General features: G+C 40.5%; 1 protein-coding gene across 3 annotated transcripts in view; it reads left to right on the plus strand.

Moving 5' to 3' along the window:
* Positions 1–24004, plus strand: part of LOC117399631 (copine-4-like) — a 154665-nt gene that overhangs the window by 127346 nt on the left and 3315 nt on the right. For 2 of the 3 annotated variants that reach the window (XM_033998924.3, XM_059022719.1), the window contains 6 exons: positions 611–744; positions 9994–10048; positions 10770–10781; positions 11293–11344; positions 20253–20386; positions 21132–21368. In XM_033998924.3, coding sequence (XP_033854815.1) covers positions 611–744; positions 9994–10048; positions 10770–10781; positions 11293–11344; positions 20253–20386; positions 21132–21368 — 624 coding nt within the window. The remainder of the gene's footprint in view (positions 1–610; positions 745–9993; positions 10049–10769; positions 10782–11292; positions 11345–20252; positions 20387–21131; positions 21369–24004) is intronic. The other variant, XM_059022718.1, reaches the window with a different exon arrangement.

The raw sequence follows: 24004 nt of genomic DNA on the forward strand, positions 1-24004 counted from the left end.
GGATTTAATAATAATAATTTTTTGTCATCGTCATTACAGTTTTAGTTTTTGCGATACAGCTGGGGTAACAGTTGTAGTTTTGACTGTAAAGCGCTTGTGCATCGTAGTATGACATTATTTTTTGGTCCTGAAAATTATAATGTGTGTGGTCAGGAAAAATGCTTGAAAGTCCATGATTTTAAAAATAGCGTACAAACCTTGTTTTTATTTTTTTTAATTTTTTTTTATAACATATCTACTTTTAACACCCTTACAATTTCTTCCTATCATGTAATAGGATTAAAATGAATACATCAATACAGCAAATGGAGCTACACTGTATTTGAATACTGATAACAGTATTACCAAGTCTAGATTAGAAAGTAATTATTTTTAGTTAATTGTAAGGTGGCATTAGTTAGAAAAAGGTAATTGCTGTTTTCAGACGATTATAACGGGCATAGAGAAATTAAAGGCAGTTAAAACAGATGCAGTGTCTCTAGTGGCTGTTCGATGGATCATTATGTAAAGCATTAATGTGCTTGAGTGTCTTTGTCCTGCACGGTATTATGCACAAATTAGAATTAAATTGATGGTGTACACCAAATGTGATTAATGCTTGTTTTTCTAGGTAGCTATAGATTTTACAGCTTCAAATGGAGACCCACGGAACAGCTGCTCATTGCACTACATCCATCCCTACCAGCCTAATGAGTATTTAAAAGCATTGGTTGCTGTGGGGGAGATTTGTCAAGATTACGACAGGTACGTTTAATCAAGTTGTAAAGGTGTGCTAACCAATGCCTTCAATGTTTTTCATTACCTCCTTATTAGATTTATTTATTAACATACTTTTGGTTTTTCTTTTTTAAATTGTATTAAGGCTGCACAACGCAAAAGATAACCTTTTGCATTCTGGTGTGTTTGCTGTAGGTCACATGGTCTTGTTGCAGCTAGACCACTGAGGTGGAGGGATTTTTAACTGTATCAGGTACTAGGAAGCAGAAGCAACACTACAGCGATAGTGTTAGCTTTAAAATATCTTTATGTTCCATTACAAATAATCTAAACATCTTCAAGCGAAGAAGGACCAGTGATAATATTGCTAGTTCTAATACGCAGTACTGTAATACATCATGTAAAAGCACAGTTAGAACTCCTTTAATTGTTTGTAAATAAAATTTAAATACATTATTGTTATTAACAATTACCACTTTAGTAGGGCTCCCGAGTGGCGCATCCAGTAAAGGCGCTCCACGCGGAGTGCAGGATGTGCCCTATATCCTGGAGATCGCAGGTTTGAATCCAGGCTATGTCACAGCCGACCGTGACTGGGAGTTCCTAGGGGGCGGCGCACAATTGGCTGAGCGCTGCTCGGGTAGGGAGGGCTTAGGTCGGCAGGGGAGTCCACGGCTCACCGCGCATCAGTGACCCCTCTGGCCGATAGGGCGCCTGTGGTTCTGCAGTGGAGCCGCCAGATCTGTGTTGTCCTCCGGCACTATAGGTCTGGTGGCATTGCTGTGGATCTGCAGTGCGAAAAATGACGGCTTGGCAGGAGCACGTTTCGGAGGACGCGTGTTCCAGCCTCCGTTTCCCGAGTCGGCGGGGGGGGTTGCGAGGGGGGTTGCGAGCGGTGAACCAAGATAATAATTGGGCATGCTAAATTGGGGAGAAAAACCGGGGTAAAAAATTGGCGACGACTAAATTATAAAAAAATAAATAAATAAATAACAATTACCACTTTAAATGTGGGGGGTATTCATCTTTCTCTTTTCTTCCTTTTTTTGCAATCACTAAATGTTTGGTGGCTTTGAGAAGCCCTGGGATTTACTTCTGGTAATTGGTTGTTTGTGTTGGTTCCAGCTGATATATCAGAGATGACCATAGACCACTCATGACATGCTTCTCGATTTGCCAATGATTGTTACACCCCAATCAAGGAAACAGTCACTTGGGGATATTAATTTTGGCTAAGATTAGCCTAAGCAATATACTATATATTGATTGTTTCACCAGCGTCTGACACAATAAAAGATGTGTTTGACCAGAGTATATTACAACATAAACAGTAGATCAATACAAAATGTTTCACATAGCAAGGTTTGCCACAGTAAATTTGTACAGAAATGTTGTAGTTTTCCAATGGTTATACTATGCATGTACCTACCTCAGGGCTTTACCATGCTTACCTGTAATTTACCATGTATTCACTATGTTTTATTACACTTTGCTGTGCTTTTACAATGGTAAACGTTTATGCCTCCCGTGGTATCTGGTGTAGCTGCGGCATGAGTTAACAGTGACTGATATAAGTGCTGTTGGGCCCCAATTTAACCTGAATTTTCTGTTTTAATATATTTTTTAATTATTTAGTTTTACACATACTAGCTACAACAGCTGTTTTTATCCTTTATTGGATAACAGTGATTTCTGTTTAAGCACATGGCTAATTGTAATTAGAAATAAAAAAAAAATAAAAAAAAAACACAGAACATGCGTGCGTCTCTCTATACCTGGGGTGGCCAACCCTAGTCCTGGAGAGCCACACTCCAGCATGTTTTATAGTTAACCCTTAATCATTAATTTCTGAAGAATGTAAGTTGTGGATCAATTTAGCAAGTTAGTCTGTTCAATTAAAATCAGGAATGGTCAGCTGTGGTCCATGAGAGCTGCAGGTTGTTCAGGTTTTTGTTCCACATTATCTCTAAATTACTTAATTGAACAAGTTACCTGTTTGTTGTTGAATACATTTTCTCTTTCTTTAGCAGTAAAAGTGTGGCTATTTTTGGTATGTTTTTGCTTTTAAAAATGCCCCAGTAGGTTCCAGAATATTAGGATAGCTAGGATTCCTGTATTGCGTTAGGTGAAGTACCCATCCCCCTTTTTTATTATTATTATTATTTATTTCTTAGCAGACGCCCTTATCCAGGGCGACTTACAGTCGTAAACAAAAATACATTTCAAGAATCACATTACAAGTATTAATACAATGTTTTAATACTTAATGTTTAAAGCTGCCTGACATATTACTGGAAGAGTAATAAGCAACAATAGTGTTGGTGACTTAATTGGCAGCACACTTGTTTTCTGGTTCAAAAGGTTAAAGGTTTTATATCTAGCCTGGGGATGACCTGATCGTATTCCATCTAGAAGATCAACACCACTGAGTGTAAATACTAAGGGCCTCATTCACTTAATGGCAGGGGGAAGCCACACCACGTGCAAAAATGAACTAGCGGTAGCTCTATTCACTAAGCTAATTATATGCACAAATAAAGCAAACAAAATGATTCATTTGCAAGTTGTCACAACGTGCAGAATTCAGCACACAGAATTCAACACACAGAATTATGCATGAGGTTTATACACACTGTATTATAGTATATATATATATATATATATATATATATATATATATATATATATATATATATATATATATATATATATATATACTGTGTGTGTATATATATATAAGTACGGTTCTGAGTTTGTCACAACGACAGCGACCCAGGAGGACAGAGTGAGGAATCGAAAGTTTACAGACCAGGAGCTAAATGTATTAGCAGAAGAAGCGGTGGGGAATTATGAAAGGCTTTTTGGTGCTGAATCAGCAAGAACATTAATGTCAATGAAACATTAAGGACAAAAATGCGCTCTGTAGGAGGAGGGCTGGGGTCTTGTCCCAAATTACAGCGTCCTGTGAGACAGTCAAAGCAGAGAAAGTTTTTGTTAATGGAACATTTGTTTAACTCTTCATATCAAATAAATATTTGTTTGTTCAGCTTGATCTCCCTCTGATTCATTTTGTAATGTGAATCAAAAGACAGCAACGCACTCGCTCAGTCAATTGAAAGTTCACTACATTTCAAAAGGTGTTTGGTGAAACGTCACTTTAACATTAGATGCCATTTGATTGCTTGTATTTATGTCTGCACTCTGTGTACATTCATTTATCGGACATTTACAGTTTCTTTTGTATATTTTAAAGCCGTTTTAAAATATACAAAAGTGCATGGTGACTATGTAAATATATTAACATAGCCAAAAGTGTTGCATATACACCTGCCTCATAATCTTCATATACCCCGGACTGTCTGAGGATGTACGAGTACATTGTAACATTGGAACTCAAGTCGCTATTGAAAAATATGAAATCTTTACAAATGAAACAAACTTGCTGGAAACGAGTCATTTAAAATGGTCTGTGTTGGTTGCAAAAAAAAAGTAACAAGCAGACAAAATAGATTTTTTAAAAACAACCTTGTGACAAATTCAGCAACATTTTCGAGTTTTGCAAACCTTTAAAACGTATGTTGACACATTAATTACAATGAGCGTGTAATTTTGACAATTTTGCTGCCTTTAATCCCAAAATATTACACACAGGAGAAACGTTAGCTGCAAACCTGAAATGACAAAACCAAAGCTTTTGTGTTTTTCTTTATAAAAACTGAAATTGTTAGGGGCTCCCGAGTGGCGCATCCGGTAAAGGCGCACCTCGTGGAGTGCAGGATGCGCCGGCTCGAGTCCAGGCTATTCCACAGCCGACCGTGGACGAGAGCTCCCAGGGGGCGGCGCACAATTGGCCGAGCATCGCCCAGGGTGGGGGAGAGAGGGTTAGGTCGGCCAGGGTGTCCTCGGCTCAACCGCGCATCAGCGACCCCTGTAGTTGGCCGGGCACCTGTGGGCAAGCCTGTAAGTTGTCTTCCGACACTGTAGCTCTTGGGTGGCTGCATGGTGCGTCCGCAGTGTGAAAAAAAGCGGTCGGCTGTCAGCACACGCTTCAGAGGACAGCGTGTGTTTGTCTTCGCCCTCCCGAGTCAGCGCAGAGGTGGTAGCGGTGAGCTGAGCCTAAAAAAAATAATTGGCCATTCCAAATTGGGAGAAAATAATAAAAATAATTGGCAACAACTAAATTATAAAAAAAAAAAAAACAGAAATTATTTTTTTTGAAGTTTTAAAACCACAGATACCGTCAAATTGTTAGTAAATGATATAACATCATATATGCCACTGGAGCTTATCAACCTAAAAAAATTATAATTAAAAAAAAAAAAAAAAACAAAAACATAAGAACATAAGAAAGTTTACAAACGAGAGGAGGCCATTCAGCCCATCTTGCTCGTTTGGTTGTTAGTAGCTTATTGATCCCAGAATCTCATCGAGCAGCTTCTTGAAGGATCCCAGGGTGTCAGCTTCAACAACATTACTGGGGAGTTGGTTCCAGACCCTCACAATTCTCTGTGTAAAAAAGTGCCTCCTATTTTCTGGGCTGAATGCCCCTTTATCTAATCTCCATTTGTGACCCCTGGTCCTTGTTTCTTTTTTCAGGTCGAAAAAGTCCCTTGGGTCGACATTGTCTATACCTTTTAGGATTTTGAATGTTTGAATCAGATCGCCGCGTAGTCTTCTTTGTTCAAGACTGAATAGATTCAATTCTTTTAGCCTGTCTGCATACGACATGCCTTTTAAACCCGGGATAATTCTGGTTGCTCTTCTTTGCACTCTTTCTAGAGCAGCAATATCCTTTTTGTAACGGGGTGACCAGAACTGAACACAATATTCTAGGTGAGGTCTTACTAATGCATTGTAGAGTTTCAACATTACTTCCCTTGATTTAAATTCAACACTTCTCACAATATATCCAAGCATCTTGTTAGCCTTTTTTATAGCTTCCCCACATTGTCTAGATGAAGACATTTCTGAGTCAACATAAACTCCTAGGTCTTTTTCATAGTTCCCTTCTTCAATTTCACTATCTCCCATATGGTATTTATAATGCACATTTTTATTGCCTGCATGCAATACTTTACACTTTTCTCTATTACATTTCATTTGCCATGTGTCTGCCCAATTCTGAATGCTGTCTAGATCATTTTGAATGACCTTTGCTGCTTCAACAGTGTTTACCACTCCTCCTATTTTTGTGTCGTCTGCAAATTTAACGAGTTTGCTTACTATACCAGAATCTAAATCATTAATGTAGATTAGGAATAGCAGAGGCCTTAATACTGATCCCTGTGGTACACCACTGGTTACCTCACTCCATTTTGAGGTTTCTCCTCTAATCAGTACTTTCTGTTTTCTACCTGTTAACCACTCCCTAATCCATGTGCATGCATTTCCTTGAATCCCTACTGCGTTCAGTGTGAGAATTAATCTTTTATGTGGGACTTTGTCAAAAGCTTTCTGGAAATCTAAATAAACCATGTCGTATGCTTTGCAGTTATCCATTTTTAATGTTGCATCCTCAAAAAAGTCAAGTAGGTTAGTTAGACACGATCTCTCTTTCCTAAAACCATGCTAGCTGTCTCCCAGGATATTGTTACCATATAGGTAATTTTCCATTTTGGATCTTATTATAGTTTCCATAAGTTTACATATAATAGAAGTCAGGCTTATTGGTCTGTAGTTACCTGGTTCGGTTTTGTGTCTCTTTTTGTGGATCGGTATTACATTTGCAATTCTCCAGTCTGTCGGTACAACCCCTGTGTCAGGAGACTGTTGCATGATCTTGGTTAGCGGTTTGTAAATAACTTCTTTCATTTCTTTGAGTACTATTGGGAGGATCTCATCTGGCCCAGGGGATTTGTTTATTTTAAGAGCTCCTAGTCCCTTTAACACTTCTGCCTCTGTTATGCTAAAGTTATTTAAAATTGGATAGGAACAGGTCGACATGTCAGGCATGTTGTCCGTGTCCTCCTTTGTAAAAACCTGTGAAAAGTAATCATTTAATATATTTGCTATTTCTTTTCTTCTTCTATGATTTTGCCATTTGTGTCTCTTAGACATTTAACCTCATTTAACCTCCTCTTTGAATGTTCTCTTGCTGTTATAATATCCTGGGAGACAGCCAGCATGGTTTTAGGAAAGGGAGATCATGTCTAACTAATTAACTTGACTTTTTTGAGGATGCAACATTGAAAATGGATAACTGCAAAGCATACGACATGGTTTATTTAGATTTCCAGAAAGCTTTTGACAAAGTCCTGCATAAAAGATTAATTCTCAAACTGAACGCAGTAGGGATTCAAGGAAATGCATGCACATGGATTATGGAGTGGTTAACAGGTAGAAAACAAAAAGTACTGATTAGAGGAGAAACCTCAAAATGGAGTGAGGTAACCAGTGGTGGACCACAGGGATCAGTATTAAGGCCTCTGCTATTCCTAATCTACATTAATGATTTAGACTCTGATATAGTAAGCAAACTCGTTAAATTTGCAGATGACACAAAAATAGGAGGAGTGGCAGACACTGTTGAAGCAGCAAAGGTCATTCAAAATGATCTAGACAGCATTCAAAATTGGGCAGACACATGGCAAATGAAATTTAATAAAAAAAAGTGTAAAGTATTGCATGCGGGCAATAAAAATGTGCATTATAAATATCATATGGGAGATAGTGAAATTGAAGAAGGGACCTATGAAAAAGACCTAGGAGTTTATGTTGACTCAGAAATGTCTTCATCTAGACAATGTGGGGAAGCTATAAAAAAGGCTAACAAGATGCTTGGATATATTGTGAGAAGTGTTGAATTTAAATCAAGGGAAGTAATGTTAAAACTCTACAATGCTAGTAAGACCTCACCTAGAATATTGTGTTCAGTTCTGGTCACCTCGTTACAAAAAGGATATTGCTGCTCTAGAAAGAGTGCAAAGAAGAGCGACCAGAATTATCCCGGGTTTAAAAGGCATGTCGTATGCAGCCAGACTAAAAGAATTGATTCTATTCAGTCTTGAACAAAGAAGACTACGCGGCGATCTGATTCAAACATTCAAAATCCTAAAAGGTATAGACAATGTCAACCCGGGGGACTTCTTTGACTTGAAAAAAGAAAAAAGGACCAGGGGTCATAAATGGAGATTAGATAAAGGGGCATTCAGAACAGAAAATAGGAGGCACTTTTTTACACAGAGAATTGTGAGGGTCTGGAACCAACTCCCCAGTAATGTTGTTGAAGCTGACACCCTGGGATCCTTCAAGAAGCTGCTTGATGAGATTCTGGGATCAATAAGCTACTAACAACCAAACGAGCAAGATGGGCTGAATGGCCTCCTCTCGTTTGTAAACTTTCTTATGTTCTTAAGACTAAGCATAGACGTAAACAGCTAGTGTTTCTCCCTCTTTTACATTGTCTATTACAAAGGCAGACACACAATTGAAATCAATGCCATTCTCCACAAGCGCCTTAGTGTATCTACTAAGTAAGCAGTAAACTCCTCAGAATTAGCAGTTGTAAAGCTCTGTGGGATGAAAATAATGTACAAAACAGTTGCCTTGACCATCAGTGGCCTCATCGCGTAGTACATTCATAACAATATTAAATAGTGCATACATACTTTTTTTATTTAATCAAAGTACAGTTGTATAATATTCTGTATAAGAAAAAAAAATGCAAACATTTAATTTTTGGTTTTGCAACTTAAATAAAACAATATGGGATCGTTCATGTCCCCAAACGCAACTTGTTTCTCCACCGGTACAGAACGTCTCATCTGTGTATTTTGGCACTCCAGGGAAGGTCTCAGTAAATGACAAAGACATATATACAACTCCTTAGACATGCATACATTTTTAATGCAGTCATTTGGAAACCACTCAAGTCGTTCCCACCAGCCTTCTGGTCGGAAGATCGCCCAAATGTTTCGATCTATGGTGCTGCAGGTCGTCTCCACTATATTTAGCATTGCAGAAAAAGCAAAATGGCGTCTCCGCTGGTTTTGCAGTAAAGAGCATAGCTGTGCTTGACGAGCTCTCGATCGATTATGCACTGTACTTCTTTCCAAAAGCATAAACAAAAACACAGCCTCCATGCTGCTGCCACACAGACCTAACGAATGTCATGTAATGATGGTCTGAGTTCAGTGGTTTGTTTAAACAGGGAGTGCACTCATTTCAGTAATGAAAGGCATGTGTGTACAACAAACAACTGCATTGAGTGCAGTTTGTTAATACAGTTGTCGCGCAAACCGCAGTCTGTGTGTACGAGGCCTTAGTAATATAGTAGCTAATCTAATCCCTGGTAGTCCAAATTGACCAATAATCTAAACCAAACTATTATAATGAAATGGAAGCAGATGCAACTGTGAAAAAACATCATCACCACAGTCCTATAATAAGAATGTAAAACCCTTCCAGATGGCAGTACAATGTATGCTGTACAGCCATGAAAAACAGTATGTATTGCTGATTCAGTTTATCGGCTTCATCCTGGGTATAGTTTCCCATTTGTGATACAGAAATCTCTTCAGGTGACCTTGACTTTGGCTTAGAATAGCTTAAGCCAGTTTCCATCGATCAGTATCTCATGGCTTTCTTAGTAAATTTGAAACCAATATCCAGGGACAAATGCATGACACACTGTACAGTTCACTGTTAAAACACCGCTTTTCATTATTTATCGTATTTTGGATCTAAAAAATACATTGGCATCTGACTATTAATATATTAGCTTCACTCTTAAAGAAGTGTTAAAATTCACTGTGTTTGATGGCAGACAAACATCACGTCCAGTTTTGTGACCCATTTTCAAAAGTGGTTTCATTCTGCCTGAAAATGAAAAATATCCAGTCCCCCCCTCCTGCCGTCAAGTCCTTGTGGTTTATTGTCCAGCGGATAGGGTTTCATGGGGTAGAGTTTCATGCATCATTTTCAGTGTTTTTATTGGGAGCTGTAATCAATTATTAATTAACATTTTGCCAGTTTTATACATTGATGTACCTTTCCAGGTCAAACTTTTTTGTTCAAAACTTTTAAACACTTTTGAACTCTGTAGGACAAAGATCAGGAAAATGTTATCAAAACCAAAGAAGTCCAAGAAGAAAGTAGGGAACAGTTAGTCTTATCCGACACAATCCCTGCATTTATCTTTGCAAAATATGTCATGAGCCAAGGTATATAGAATCACCTATAAAATTACAGCAGTTGCCAGTTTTTATTCACATATGCAAGGCTTAAAGTTGTCTATATTCAATTCTAAATATATTCATGAATTCCTTTTAAATCCAGTGACAAAATGTTTCCTGCCTTTGGTTTCGGAGCAAGAATACCATCTGATTTCAAGGTAATGTTTTCCTTATTCATTTTTTTCTCTTTTTTATGTATTATATGAAATAGATTATACAGGTAACTTATATAATGTACGTATTTTTTATATTTAAATTATTGCCTTTTAAATTTCCCATTAAGTGTGCATGCTTCTCTATTGTTTCGGCTTACAGTTTCAACAAACAGAAACAACAATGAAGAAGCATACAGAACACACTTCATGGGATATTTAACAGGGAAGACATTAAACATTAGGATCGTTTCAGGGATAAAAACTATGTATCTTCTCCTCTGTTATGGTCTGCAACTCTTTCTCCACCTGTACAGAACAGAATGGGGCTGTTACACTGTAATAAATAAAAAAATCAAAGTAGAGACGTAATAAAAACACCTAACAGAGTTTAGAACAAACTTGTGACTCCTGCGCGACATAATCACGGTTATTTAAATCTTTTTATTCACATGTTCTGTGACATTAATCAGCTGCAGAATATACAGTATCTAAGTTTATAACCAGGTTTAACAAGGACTAGGTTTTCAGCTGCATTCCCTATATTGGTTTATATACAATGGCACAGGATACAGCAATAGTCCAAATGGATTTTCAGATTTTCAGATCACTGCCATAGTTCTATGGTTTTCGTCCTTGTCTTTTATTTGCTATACATTTTTGTTTGCATGTTGCTTCTTTTCTGTTTTTTCACTTTTATGTCACATTTTTGTTTCCTCTATTGCAGCAGACATTCATGGTTAGTAAATAAACTATCCTTTTGGCAGACAGCATGACTGGTATCACAACTTTGGGGGCATTAGCTCCATATGTTAGTGAATTTTGGTGTAATTATTAATGGTGATTTGAGCATGTGCAGCTGACAGAAATGATCAGGATTCCTGGAATAATCAGCACAGGCAGCCTTCCTAGCACTGTATGTTTTATTTACCAAATCATGATTGAGTAGTCTAAACAAACAGCATTAAATAAACAGAGCAGTCATTATAAAATCCACACCAGATACTGTTTTTAGGTGAACTGTTTGGAAATAGTGGAAGACATACAGTCTGAATTACTATCTTTATGTTATTAAAGGGTAAGCTTGCATTGTAAAGTTAGGAAAAATTAGATGTAATAAAATATCAGTGCCCTATAACAGTGATTAAACTTTAATTGCATGTTACACATGGAACATTTGCAAAGTTAATGGAACTGTATCTATGATATAACCACATTTAAATCATAACTTGGTTTTATTTTTCCTCTAGGTCTCCCATGATTTTGCAATAAACTTTAATGAAGACAACCCAGAATGTGCAGGTAAGAGTTCAACACAGATCCAAGCTCAATTACTTTGCCATTTCTTCACCTGGGTAAGAGCCAGTGTATACAGCCAGTGTTGCGTGCAGTCATCCGACCTCTAAACTCACCAGATCTCAGAACATCAGGAAGTTAGTACTGTACTTAGATGAGAAACCTCCAAGGAAACCAATTGATTTTATAGGACATGGATTTGGGATTAGTCTCCCATAGGGTGAGAACTCACCCAGTGCCCCTGCAAAGTGTTAGAGTGATTGAAGCTCCTTCAAAGCAGAGATCAAGGTTGATACTACATGTAGCTTCAAAAAATGAAATCACAAAGCATGTTAAGTTTGATCAGGTTAGTGCTGCTGAATCTTGAACTAATTTGAGAGGGTGGTGTCAGTCAAAACCACCTGGGATCAATACACTGTAGCCTAGGGAAAGCGTAATCAAGCAACTACATTTTAATGGGGCTGTAAAATATACTTTCAAACGCAGTCATTGGGTTTTGATAATAGACGTTTTAGAGTTTACACATCCAAGCAAAGCTGTTAAAAACAAAGAAGTGTATTTATACTTTAGAAAATGTTAGTTTATTATAAATAAACACTAAACAAAATACTGTATACGGCAATAATACTTAATTTGTTTCATTGTGTGTAAGAAACTATTGTTTTTGACTTGTAAGTAAGATAATAATTTAAGATATTGAAAAATGAATGGGTGGTAGCTCTTTGGAGAGCTGGGCACTTATTAACCTTTTGCCAGTAAGACTGGGCACTAATATGAATAAGGACAGACAGTGGAGACTGCACACTATTTTGAACATATATGGTATATCGTATTTCTAACATTCATTTAGAATAGTGGTTGAATAATTCATATTTCAATTCATTCATCATTATAACCAAATATGTGCCTGTTCTGTTTGGATTTGCATTCTTTAAAGAAGTCTGTTTAGGCTGTGTAACAGGGTTGTTTTTTTTTTTTTACATGTGTGGGTTGTCACTGAACAATACTGAGGCAGACACAGAGCATTGGGTCTTGACACACCACCCAGGCGCGTAGATTTAATCAACACACACTAGGGTGCTCACACTAGGGTACCAGCAATGGTAGCCCTGGTGTCTCATTTAAGAAAGAAAACAAAACAAAACAAAGCTAAAAATAAAAGTTTGCCACACAAGGTGAGCGCTAGTCTCACTAAAAGAGACTTCCCGCTCCAGGAACCTACTACACTACGAAAACCCTCTCTATACACTGTTTGGGGTCATCCACCCATAAACTAACCTACTTCTGTGATCCCAGACTCACGGCGACTCTTGTCTCTTCAAACGGCCTCAGCTGGGCAATGCCTTCACAAGCACCATCTTGCAGTTACAGGATTTGCATAGTAGTTAATCCTGTGGAGCGGACGCTGTCCCCCTTGATGTCAGTCGCCTTGAGCTGTGGTGCAGACACTTTTTGAGCTCCGTGCAGCATCCCCGGGCTCGCCCCCAGCCAATCAGCTCAGCTCTGGGCGAATCTGACTGCTCAATTGGTTGCCCAGCAACGTGTCTCCTGTTCCGCGTCCCAGCTGCACACATTTGCGCACAATGACATAAAGATTTACAACTCTTCACTGGAAGAAAATCGACCATTTCCTCTATCTAAATTACACTACAAATATAATTAATCTTCCATAAAGAGGAATGCTATTCCTTTTCGACAGGCTGTCAAACTAGGCAGAATCTTTCTTGACCAAGCACAACTTTCAATCCAATTGCAAAAGCTGTACATCTTTCATTGAAATAGGAAGGAAACTCAAGCAGCATCATTAAGATCTGTGTATCTATTGTTGACACTAATCAGGATGTGGGACATTAACAGAAGATAAAGGAATAAAATAGTTTTGCTCTGTTGGCTTGAATCACATTATATTTATTGGCCATGCTTTAAAATAACACTATGTAACACAGTTTTTGTTCCTGGGTAGTAAGTGTTATTTCCTAATTGCTTATGCCTCAAAAGTATAGAAAATGGCTATTATTCCCCACAAACTTTGCTTTTGTGACCAGGAGTGATATTTTGAAATTTACCTATTTCCAATGAGAAAACGGGCGAATTTGTGTCTTTTCGTTCACATAAAGTCAGAAAAAAACAACATATGAATCCAAATTAACATGTATTTATACTAAAGTAATACAAAAATGACTACAAAAGATTTAGAAGTGAGTAGTTTTTCGAGATTTACGATTATACTGTAAATCACTTTCACGAATCAGCCCCCAAATGTAGTCTCCCATCATGTTCTCGTTATACTGTCCTTCATTGACAGCTCATCCAGGAGCTTCAAAGCCGTGCTGCTCCATAATGGTAACAAGTACCCGTCTCTTCCCCTGGCTTACTCGGTGCACCTCAAAGAGGATTACAACAGCATCAAGACCTTGCTGGACATTTTGAAGTATGATGAGTACGGCTGGGACCCCCGGAAGGTGCTGAAGCCACCACTGCACATCAAATTGGGCCTTATGAAACAATTTGTCAGAGCTCTAGATAAGGAGTCGGCAGCCTTCAAGTGCCTTCAAGACTTCTTCCCTAAGCTGTCTGAGGCAAAGGTCAAAGCCGGTGACTTCGTCGGACCACAGATAAAGAAGATCCTGGAGTGCAATGAATTCCCCAAGAAGCTCACTAGTAAGGAGAAAGCGGCTTGGAACAGCTTTGTCGCAGTGGTTCGGGGCTTCCTGGGCAATCACAAGGCCGAAAACTATGTGGAGCTGGTTGAGACTCTGGTGAAGAACTACGGCACAATGGGCTGTAGGATGTCCCGCAAAGTCCATATCCTTGATGCTCATCTTGATAAATTCAAGGAGAACATGGGAGCGTACTCGGAGGAGCAAGGCGAGCGCTTCCACCAGGATATACTGGACTTTGAATGCCGCTACCAAGGACAGTATAACGAGAACATGATGGGAGACTACATTTGGGGGCTGATTCGTGAAAGTGATTTACAGTATAATCGTAAATCTCGAAAAACTACTCACTTCTAAATCTTTTGTAGTCATTTTTGTATTACTTTAGTATAAATATATGTTAATTTGGATTCATATGTTGTTTTCTGACTTTATGTGAACGAAAAGACACAAATTTGCCCGTTTTCTCATTGGAAATAGGTAAATTTCAAAATATCACTGTCCTGGTCACAAAAGCAAAGTTTGTGGGGAATAATAGCCATTTTCTATACTTTTGAGGCATAAGCAATTAGGAAATAACACTTACTACCCAGGAACCAAAAAAAAAAAAAAACATTTTGTTACACGGTGTAATCTATGGAATAGATTTTGGATACAAACACGGGACCCTTGTACTGAAGATTATATTAAGAATCAGCATGTGTAATGTTTACTGTCTTTTTCCCTTCAGAATTAGAATTTAGCAGTAAAGCAATAATCTGTTATTATTGGTTAAGTGTGCTGCATTTTATAATGACAATGTGTTATGATGCCCTCTTCGGTGATCTATGAATCACGGCTCGGGTGACAGGATTAACATTAGAGTAACATAATTTGGATAGCAATCAAGGAGGTTAACCCTGCCCAATGATAGTAATAACTACACTGTGTGATGTTAATGAGGTACTATATTAGATACCGTTAGGTTATTATCATAACGCTGGTTCCCAGAGATAGAAATATAACCATTACCTCATGGGTATTTAACCTAAAGACGTATCACCTAAGATGTATCAAAGCTGCACGTAGTGCCTGTGACGCAGTCGTGCCCGCCTCCCAAGGGCATAAAAGGACTGCTGAAGGTTAATGGTTACATTTCTATTTCAGGGAGCCAGGGTTATGATAATAACCTAACGTTCCTTATCAAGTACGAAATGTAACCATTACCTCATGGGTATGAATTCCAAAGCTGTCGCAAGGCAATATTGCAGACCAACTGGAATGCCAAAAGGCTAGGCCAAGGCCACCTTGCGCATTTCCATGAGGAACCCCAGTGCAAGTAGCTAGGGCTAAAAAATTGAGGGAGAACTCACTTCTATGTTTATGATATAAGGGTCGACCCTGAAGCCACCCTTAACACTCTCGATAGAACCGTGTAAAAGTATGGGGAGTAGCCCACACTGCTGCATTGCAAATGTCTCTGACATGCACCCTGGAACAAAGCCCATGAAGCTGCCATGGTGGAATGGGCAGTGAACTTTTCTGGAGGGGACAAGTTGGCTTGCTCATAGGCAGTCTTGACTGTGTCTGTGATTCATTTGGATAGCCTCTGCTGTCTACATGATACGCTAATGCCCGCACCGGGGTAAAGCGTATGGAGCTGTCGTTCCCTGTCAGACTGGAAAGGATGCAGATGAAAAGCCTCCAATTCCAGAGTCTGGTTAATGTGGAATGCCGAGATGGTTTTTGACAAAAATGCAGGATTGGTAAGAAGCGTAACCTTTGATAAATATTTCAGCTCAGCTTAATGCAAGGGCTCAAAGGGTGGCTTCAAGCACCATGTTAAGCCTCCAACGAGGGACAATGTCCTTCATAGACGGCCAAAGCCACAGAGCTCCTTTTTAAAATGTCCCCACCAAGAAGCAGAGCTCCTGGGGAGAATGAATCAGTTTTGTTATGGCAAGCTGAATAGCTGCCAAATAGACATTTAATGTAGAGGGAGATTTCCCCTCATCAAACAGGTCCTGCAAAACATTACAGTATAACTGCCATGGGACAGGTCGTGGGGTCAAAGCCCTTAGGCAAGCACCACATCTGAAAAATGACCCACTTGTACTCATACTGGGAACATTTGGACGCTGCTGTGGCATTCTGCAGGGTATCAATAACCCTGTTGGAAAACCCCAATCGGCTCAATGTTGCTGTTCAGGGGCCAGACCCAGAGCCGCAGGCTCGATGAGTTGGGATCCACAATGTCCCCCGTGCCTGACTGAGCAGGTCACGATGTTCTGGCAGGCTCCACGACTGGCCGCTCAGGAGCTGCATGAAAGCTGAAAACCAGTCTCCTGGGCCAGTAAGGAGCTACTAATAGCACCCTGACCTGGTCCTGTGTGATTTTCTCCAGACACAGCGGGAGCATGGCGAGCGGTGGGAAGGCATACAGCAGCTGCCTCAGCCACTAGTGTACCAAGGCATCTATCGCCAGTGGGTCCCCAGTTATGGAGAACGAGTTGGGACAATGGGTCAATTCCTGGGAGGCAAGAGGTCTATCTCTGCTCTTCCGAACCATTGCCAAATAAGGCTCACCACCTCCGGGTGAAGTCTCCATTCTGAGGCACTGGGACCTCTCCTTGAGAGGAGGTCCACCACCTAGTTTATCACCCCAGGCAGGTGCACTGCTCGCAGGGAGTGGAGGTGATCATGCGCCCAGAGCAACAGTTTGTGGACAACTTGATGGAGACTGGGGGACCTGAGGCCACCGTGGTGGTTTATATAAGGCACCACGGTAGTGTTGTCCCCTTGAACCTCCTGTAAAAAAAAATCTGCAAGGCTAGAAACACTGCCTGTAGCTCCAAGATATTGATATGGAGATCCTGTCACGGGGGGTTCCATACCCCTTGTGCTCCCCTGCCATTCCACACAGCGCCCCAGCCAAAGCTGGACGCGTCCATGGTGATAACCGCCCTTCTGGTGACGCTGCCCAGCACTACGCCAAACCGCAGCTGGGCAGGCTGTGTCCACCAAGAAAACTCCTTCATACAGTGGTGAGACACTGTCACCAGATGGCAACGGTTCAATGCAGGCTGAAAAACCCTGCTGTCTAACCAGGCTTGGAGAGGGAGCATTTGCAGGAGACAAGCCCAGAAGCCTCTGGATTGTCACTACTGTGAGCTTTGTGTTAAGATGAAAAAGCTTCAGACAAGTGGCCATTCTCTGCACCCTGTCATCTGACAATGTGGACAGCATGGAGCTGGAGTCCAGGCGCACTCCCAAATAGGAGGCAGTCTGCGAGGGTGTGAGCTGGCTCTTTGCACGATTCACAGACAGGCCCAACCGATGAAGGTGGTTGGTGGCAAGGTCCGTGTGGGCCTCTGCCTGCACTGGAGACTGAACACAATTGAACCAGTCGTCCAGGTAATTGAGTACTCTGATGTGCACTGACGGCAATACTCCAGGTGGCTCCCTGAGAAAGGGCCCTGGACCTGTGGCAGCAAACCCCTAGGGCCACTGCTCACCTTGTGGCTTGGCCTGAGGCTCTTTCGCTGGGCGGTGGTCTGGCCACAGGCTCAACTGGCTGTGCTGGTCCCTGAAGCTGCTGGCACAGGGATAAAAACCCAGGCATTATGCAATAGCAATCACTGTCAGTAAACATGTACAGTTGCTGCCTCAGCTGCGAAAGACAGCAACAGGACTGTCAACAAGGCCTGCTTGGTACTAGACTGGGATGTAAATACACCGGTCAGTAGCGGGCCAGAAACAGATGGAATGGAGCAAACGTTGTCGCCATCAGGGATGCGTGCCTGTGGGAAACTGCTGCCCAGAGCTTCTCTATGCCCGGGTCCGTGGCTCTTCCTTGGCACAGAGCCATGGGGTGAGGACGCAGTCACCTCTCTATGAGAGGGTGATGGGGAAGAGCACTGTGCAGGAGTGAGGGATGCAGAACACTCTGTAGAACTGCACGAGAAACGTTTCTCTAATGTATGCTTGGAGAATGCACTCAACATTTGCAGAAAATGTGGTTTACCAGTGCCTCCTTTGCGTGCTGCTGCCTCAGGCAGGAAGAGCATCTGCTTGTCCACAGGCAGGCTGGCCTTGCATGTGTCACATGGATAAACCCCAGTCATTATGCAAATAGCAAGCAATGTACCGTAAGAATGTACAGTTGCTGCCTCAGCTTGCTAAAAACAGCAACTGGACTGTCAACAAGGCCTGCTTGGTACCAGATTGGGGATTGTAAAACCCCAGTCGGTAGCAGATCAGAACTGGGACTGTACCAGAACAGTACGGGTTGGTTTGGTACTGGTTCGGTGCCTGTAGCACGGGGTCGGTACAGTAGTGTACCGTACTGTTGCTGTCCTCAAGGGGACGTCTGCTCAAGCAGTAACGCCGCTGTACAGTAATGCAACAGGGCGGACGCTGTGTAGACCAGGGCACCTGCAAGACCGCAGTGGCCTCTTGATCAATGGCATAAGCTCTGCCATTACAGGGAGAGCTTAACCGCAGGGGATGCGCCACCTGACTGCACATCCTCAGACGGGAACGCCAGCTCCTAGAAACACAGAGCGCCACAAAACTTGCAGAAAAGCGGTTTGATAAAGACAGCAACTGGGCTGTCAACAAGGCCAGCTTGGTACCAGACAGGCAGGCTGGCCTTGCATGTGTCACAGGAATAACCCCAGGCATTATGCAAATAGTGAGCAAAGTACAGTAAGAATGTACAGTTGCTTCCTCAAATTGTTAAAGACAGTAACTGGACTGTCAACAAGGCCTGCTTATTACTAGACAGGCAGGCTGTAATTTCATGTGTCATAGGGATAAAACCCAGGCATAATGCAATGAGCAAGCAATGTACAGTAAGAATGTACAGTTGCTGTTTGGTACCGGTTCGATGCCTGTTGGCAATGGGGGTTACACATCCCCTGCGCCCCCACTGCCATTCTAGACAACGCCCCAGCCGAGGCTGGACGCGTCTGCTCAAGCAGCAACGTCGGCGTGTAACAGAGTGGGAGCTGCAGCTCCAATATACAGTATATACTGTGACCCACAGTTACTACAGAAGCAATATATAGGGATGCCCACCTATATAGCTTCAGGCAAACCAACACAGCCCTAAGACAAGCAGGAACCAAGGCGGCAACGAAACACTGTGAGAAGGACTGCAAGCCTTGCAGCGTCATGAATTGGAGTGGTAACCTCGTTCATTGTACAGTACTTGTACCGGTGAGAATGGGGTAGGTCTGGACCTACAGTTACCACTTAAGCAGACTATAGGGATGCCCACATATAGCGCTTCAGGCAAACCGACACAGTCCTAAGACTGATGGAAGCCTTATGGAAAAAAGGTAACCTCACTCATTGTACAGAGTACCCGCAGGAACAGGTGCAGGTCTCGGATCTACAGTTACCACGGGAGCGATTTATAGGGAAGCGCTCTTGGCTAACCAGCAGTCTGAAAACTGAGGAAAGGCTACTGTTAGAGCCCTAACTGTCTTCACAATTATTTTTCAAGCCGAACTAATTTGGCAACGAGACACTTTGGGAGAAGCTGTAAGCAGCTTAGCCCAAAACGCATGTCTCGGTCAAACGCAGGACTGCTGAGCAGCTGCGCTCATATTTCTGTGAAAAAAATACAGAAAAATACACACCGAGAAACACATTTTCTCACACAAAACAGTAACAATTTGATTACCGTTAATTTAATATATTTTTCGTAACAAAACACGAAAATGTATTTTTAAACTTCAAATGAAGCTAGCAGCCTGAGAGAGAACAATTAGTCTCAATACAGTCACAGCTGGAATAAGAAACACGAAAAGATGAAATGCACACCACACTGGGAAATGGATGACATTCCACCAGTAATGAAATGATAAATTCAGGATTATGTTGAACTCAATGGCCTATCGGTTTTAGACATATATTATTTGTGGAATTGTAGACACCACTAACTGTATACATCTTTAAACTGGCTGTATTTTAAGAAATAAGTGTAAACACAACACACGTTTTTTACAACAGAGATCTTTAAATTGGCAATTATACTGTTCTATATTTTTTCTGTAAATTAAAAAACATGTACCATTTGAATATTCACTCTTTCAGGGTCACTTTAACTAAGCTGAGTTCTAGCTGCTCACACACAAACAAAGAAAAAAATAAACAATAATAAAATATAATAATTATGTTAAATCATATTGCACTGTAATTCAAGGAAAGGTTTTAACCCTTGAAACACATGCTTTTTACAGCCATGTTTCAATCTGTTCTCCCTCAAGGTATACAGGGGGTTGTAGAAGCTTATCAAAACTGCCTTCCAAAGATTCAACTATATGGACCAACAAATATTGCCCCGATTATTCAAAAGGTGGCCAGTTCTGCTTCAGAAGAGATGCACACCAAGGAAGCAATGGTAAGGGCAGTATTCAAAGACACATTTCAACAGGTCCGATCCAGTGAGATCCGACACATTGTTTTCAGGGATTCCTTAGCAGTAGGTACATTTAAAAAAAAAAATTGGGTAACCCTTTAGTTTAAGGATCCATTGAAAACACTCCAAAACATATCTAGAAATGTGTTATAAAGATAAACAATATTATACAGTAATTCATAATACAGTATGGAACCTTTATTTTTGCATACATGACATTAAGTGTTACACTAGTAATGTGCTGTTAAGAACACATTTATAGATATTTTGTTAAACAGATCCTTAAGCTAAAATGTGAGTAAGCTGTGATAAGGGGAGTGGAGAATGTTGTGTTTTCTTTTAAAACGTGCCATGTCAGTCAGGACCTTTATTAAACATCTATTTCAGAGAAAGTCTTACAACACAATACAGCTGCTCATTAACTATATATTAATCCTACTGGGGTCTTCTCTAGGGGTGTTTCTTTAAAAATTAAGGTTTAAGTTAACTGTGTAGGATCCTCTACTTTCATTAAAAGAGACTCCAATGTGGAAGGACTGATTGGGTTCTGAGCCATCAAAACATGTACCAAGGTGCAAACTCTGATGTAGAAAGAAAGTGCATTAACCCATTGTGCCACTTAGCCCTCCCCTCTAAAGAGCCAATTTTATTGCTGTTTCTCAAATGTAATATCCATAAGACAAGCTGACAAGCTATCCTTTTTTTCCTGCTCGTATTTCTTTCTCAGCAATACTTCATCCTGCTGATTCTGACGGACGGAGTGATCACCGACATGGCTGACACCAGAGAAGCGATAGTTCACGCTTCTCACCTCCCCATGTCTGTGATCATCGTCGGGGTTGGCAACGCAGACTTCAGCGACATGCAGATGCTCGACGGGGATGATGGCATTCTTAGGTCTCCCAAGGGGGAGCCTGTTCTACGAGACATTGTGCAGTTTGTGCCATTTAGGAACTTCAAACATGTATGTGTTTTTATTATTTAGTTATAGCATTTGATATCATATGATAGCAAGCTTAATCAAGCTTAATGTTTATTAACCTACAAGTTTATCCCACAATGTATGTTTTTTTTTTTAATGAGAACAATACAAAGTATCAAATGATCTTTAATGACAATGCTTTGCATTGAGGGGAAATTATAGCTACCCACAGTGTGCTACAATGTATTGAGCCATTGGGAGAATATCTTAATGTTTTGACCAAATACAACTATGATGAACCAATTTACATTATTAATATATTTCAGTACCGTGGTAACATCCGTATTAGTACTAAATTTCCACTGGATCCAAACTTCTGCGGTATCCCAGTTTTATTTTTCCAACTTTTCTGTTATGAACAAAGCCTGTTAATTGTCACCATACCAATCTTAAAGTGTACACTCAAATGATGAAAATAGCTCTAGTTGATCATTTTCCTGTGCTCTTCTAATAATCCAGTGCATACATGTGTGCAACACTAATTACTGCATGTTTTTGCTGTATAAAAAATAAATTTATTGCTGAAAAAGGTAGCATGAGAAATAACACCAGTCTGGTGCTTGGATCTTACTGGGATTATACTCTGAAAAAGAGCATAACACTTTTTTTTAAAATTTGGAATGGCCAATTATTTTTCCTCATTGTCTCCCCAATTTGGAAAGCCCAATAATTTTTTTATTTCAACCCGGCTCACCGCTGCCACCCCCGCACTAACTCGGGAGAGACGAAGATGGACACAGGTGTCGTTCAAAACGTGTGCCGTCAGCCGTCCGCTTCTTTTCACTCTGCAGGCCTGCCATGCAGCCACCTCAGAGCTATAGCTTCAGTGGACCACACAGCTCTGGGCAACTTACAGGCAGGTCCGCAGGTGCCTGGCCAGTCTTCAGGGGTCGCTGGTGTGTGGTGACCCGAGGACACACTGGCCGACCTAAGCCCTTCCCACCCGGGCGGCACTCGGCGAATTGTGCACCGACCCCTGGGAACTCCTGTCCACGGTCGGCAGTTTTTATTAAAGCAGCTTACATTTTTTGTGGTTCTGCTTCTCTAATATTGAATCTTTTATTTCTGTGATTACTCAAATAATCTTCGTTAACAACTGTCTGTAGACATTGGTTAAAAACAAAAAAAATCATTACCCTGTGATATTTCACGTCTGTTGACTCCATCTGTTCAATGGTTCAGTATAGTTGAAAGGTCTTGCATGATTATTCTGGAATCAGAAAGCACACCATTTACTTTCTATATTAGAGCAAGAACTCAGTTTGACGCTACAGTGCATATGCCCTTTAAATTCAGTAATGACCTTGTGAGGTTGGCAGTGCCAAGAAAAACAATTATGATTCGCTACAACAGGGGACACAGCTGCTTGAACATGTGAAACTTAAAGAATGTGAAAAATGTATTTTAGTTTTGTGTTGTTTTGAACTACCATGTAATCTACTGGTATAAATCTACTTCCCCAGTCAGCTGATTACTGTCCTTTACCTAATCACTGCAAGAAAACAATGTGATGTGTCTCCCTCTGAAGGTTGTTTACTATAGTGACTGTGTAAGAGTAATATGTCATGATATAGTAATGCTGTTTTAGCATGTGCTTATTTATATACACCATTGGTTTGAAAAAAAAAATTTATATGAAAAATTTGAAATTGATGGTAAATTAGAGATTTTGTCAGTATTCATATCCAAGGAGGACATCTTCATATCTAAGCTCAGTTAAGCTGCTTTCCCCATTAAATCCAGGTTGCCTAGCTAGGTTTCAAGTACAGTACAATGTTACAGAAAAGAGCTGTAGACAAGCACTTAATGAGGATTTTCTTTTAGAGGCACATCAATCAACCTAAATATTACGTTTTGTGAGTATTCTAAAAAGTCTGTTGTGGGTCTTATTGACTTGCATCCTTTGTTCCAGGTTGCTTTTTCTTCCTCTTGCATGAGATACCATAATAATAATAATAGTAATAATAATAATAATAATAATACAATTTCCAAAACATCCATACCCTAGTAATTTTAGGCACCCTGGTAGCTAAAATAACATTAGGTTCTTCAAAAGAGAAGTCAAATAATCTCCCACTGTTCTTAGTACTTGCCTAAGGATTGAATTTATCTCTTGGCTTTGTCTATCTTCCGTTTTTGACTACTGTACGTGGGTGTCAAACACTATTTTCACTCAGAATGCTAATCTGTTACAGCACCAGTGTGATACTGTTTCTGCAACAATTGTTCCAAATCCATTGGGTTGCAAGGGCTTGGGTTTGCTAATGGGGTCTGATGGGGTCTCGTCAAGGTAATATGCCCAAATATGCTCAAATGTTTCTGTAAGGGGAAGGATATTGTTCCAAAAGACATTCTAATGAATCCCTGTGGAAAGCCTCAACATGACACACAGAGAGTCCAGGGTTTGAAATAAAAATGAAATTAAGTTTATTTACACAGAAGCCACAAAAAGTAGTTGCAAAAATAAATGGGTACTGCCTCTTTAAATATACAAAATATTTACAAAGCTATATACACAAGCCCCGGGAGGGGGAAGCCAGCACACGTTGAGAAGCGTATGGTTAGACAGTCTTGCAGTTTGTTTGCAGCACACCGTATCCCTGCAGCTGCCTGGGTAT

This window comes from Acipenser ruthenus, chromosome 4 (assembly GCF_902713425.1).
Source record: "Acipenser ruthenus chromosome 4, fAciRut3.2 maternal haplotype, whole genome shotgun sequence".
Lineage (NCBI taxonomy): Eukaryota > Metazoa > Chordata > Actinopteri > Acipenseriformes > Acipenseridae > Acipenser > Acipenser ruthenus.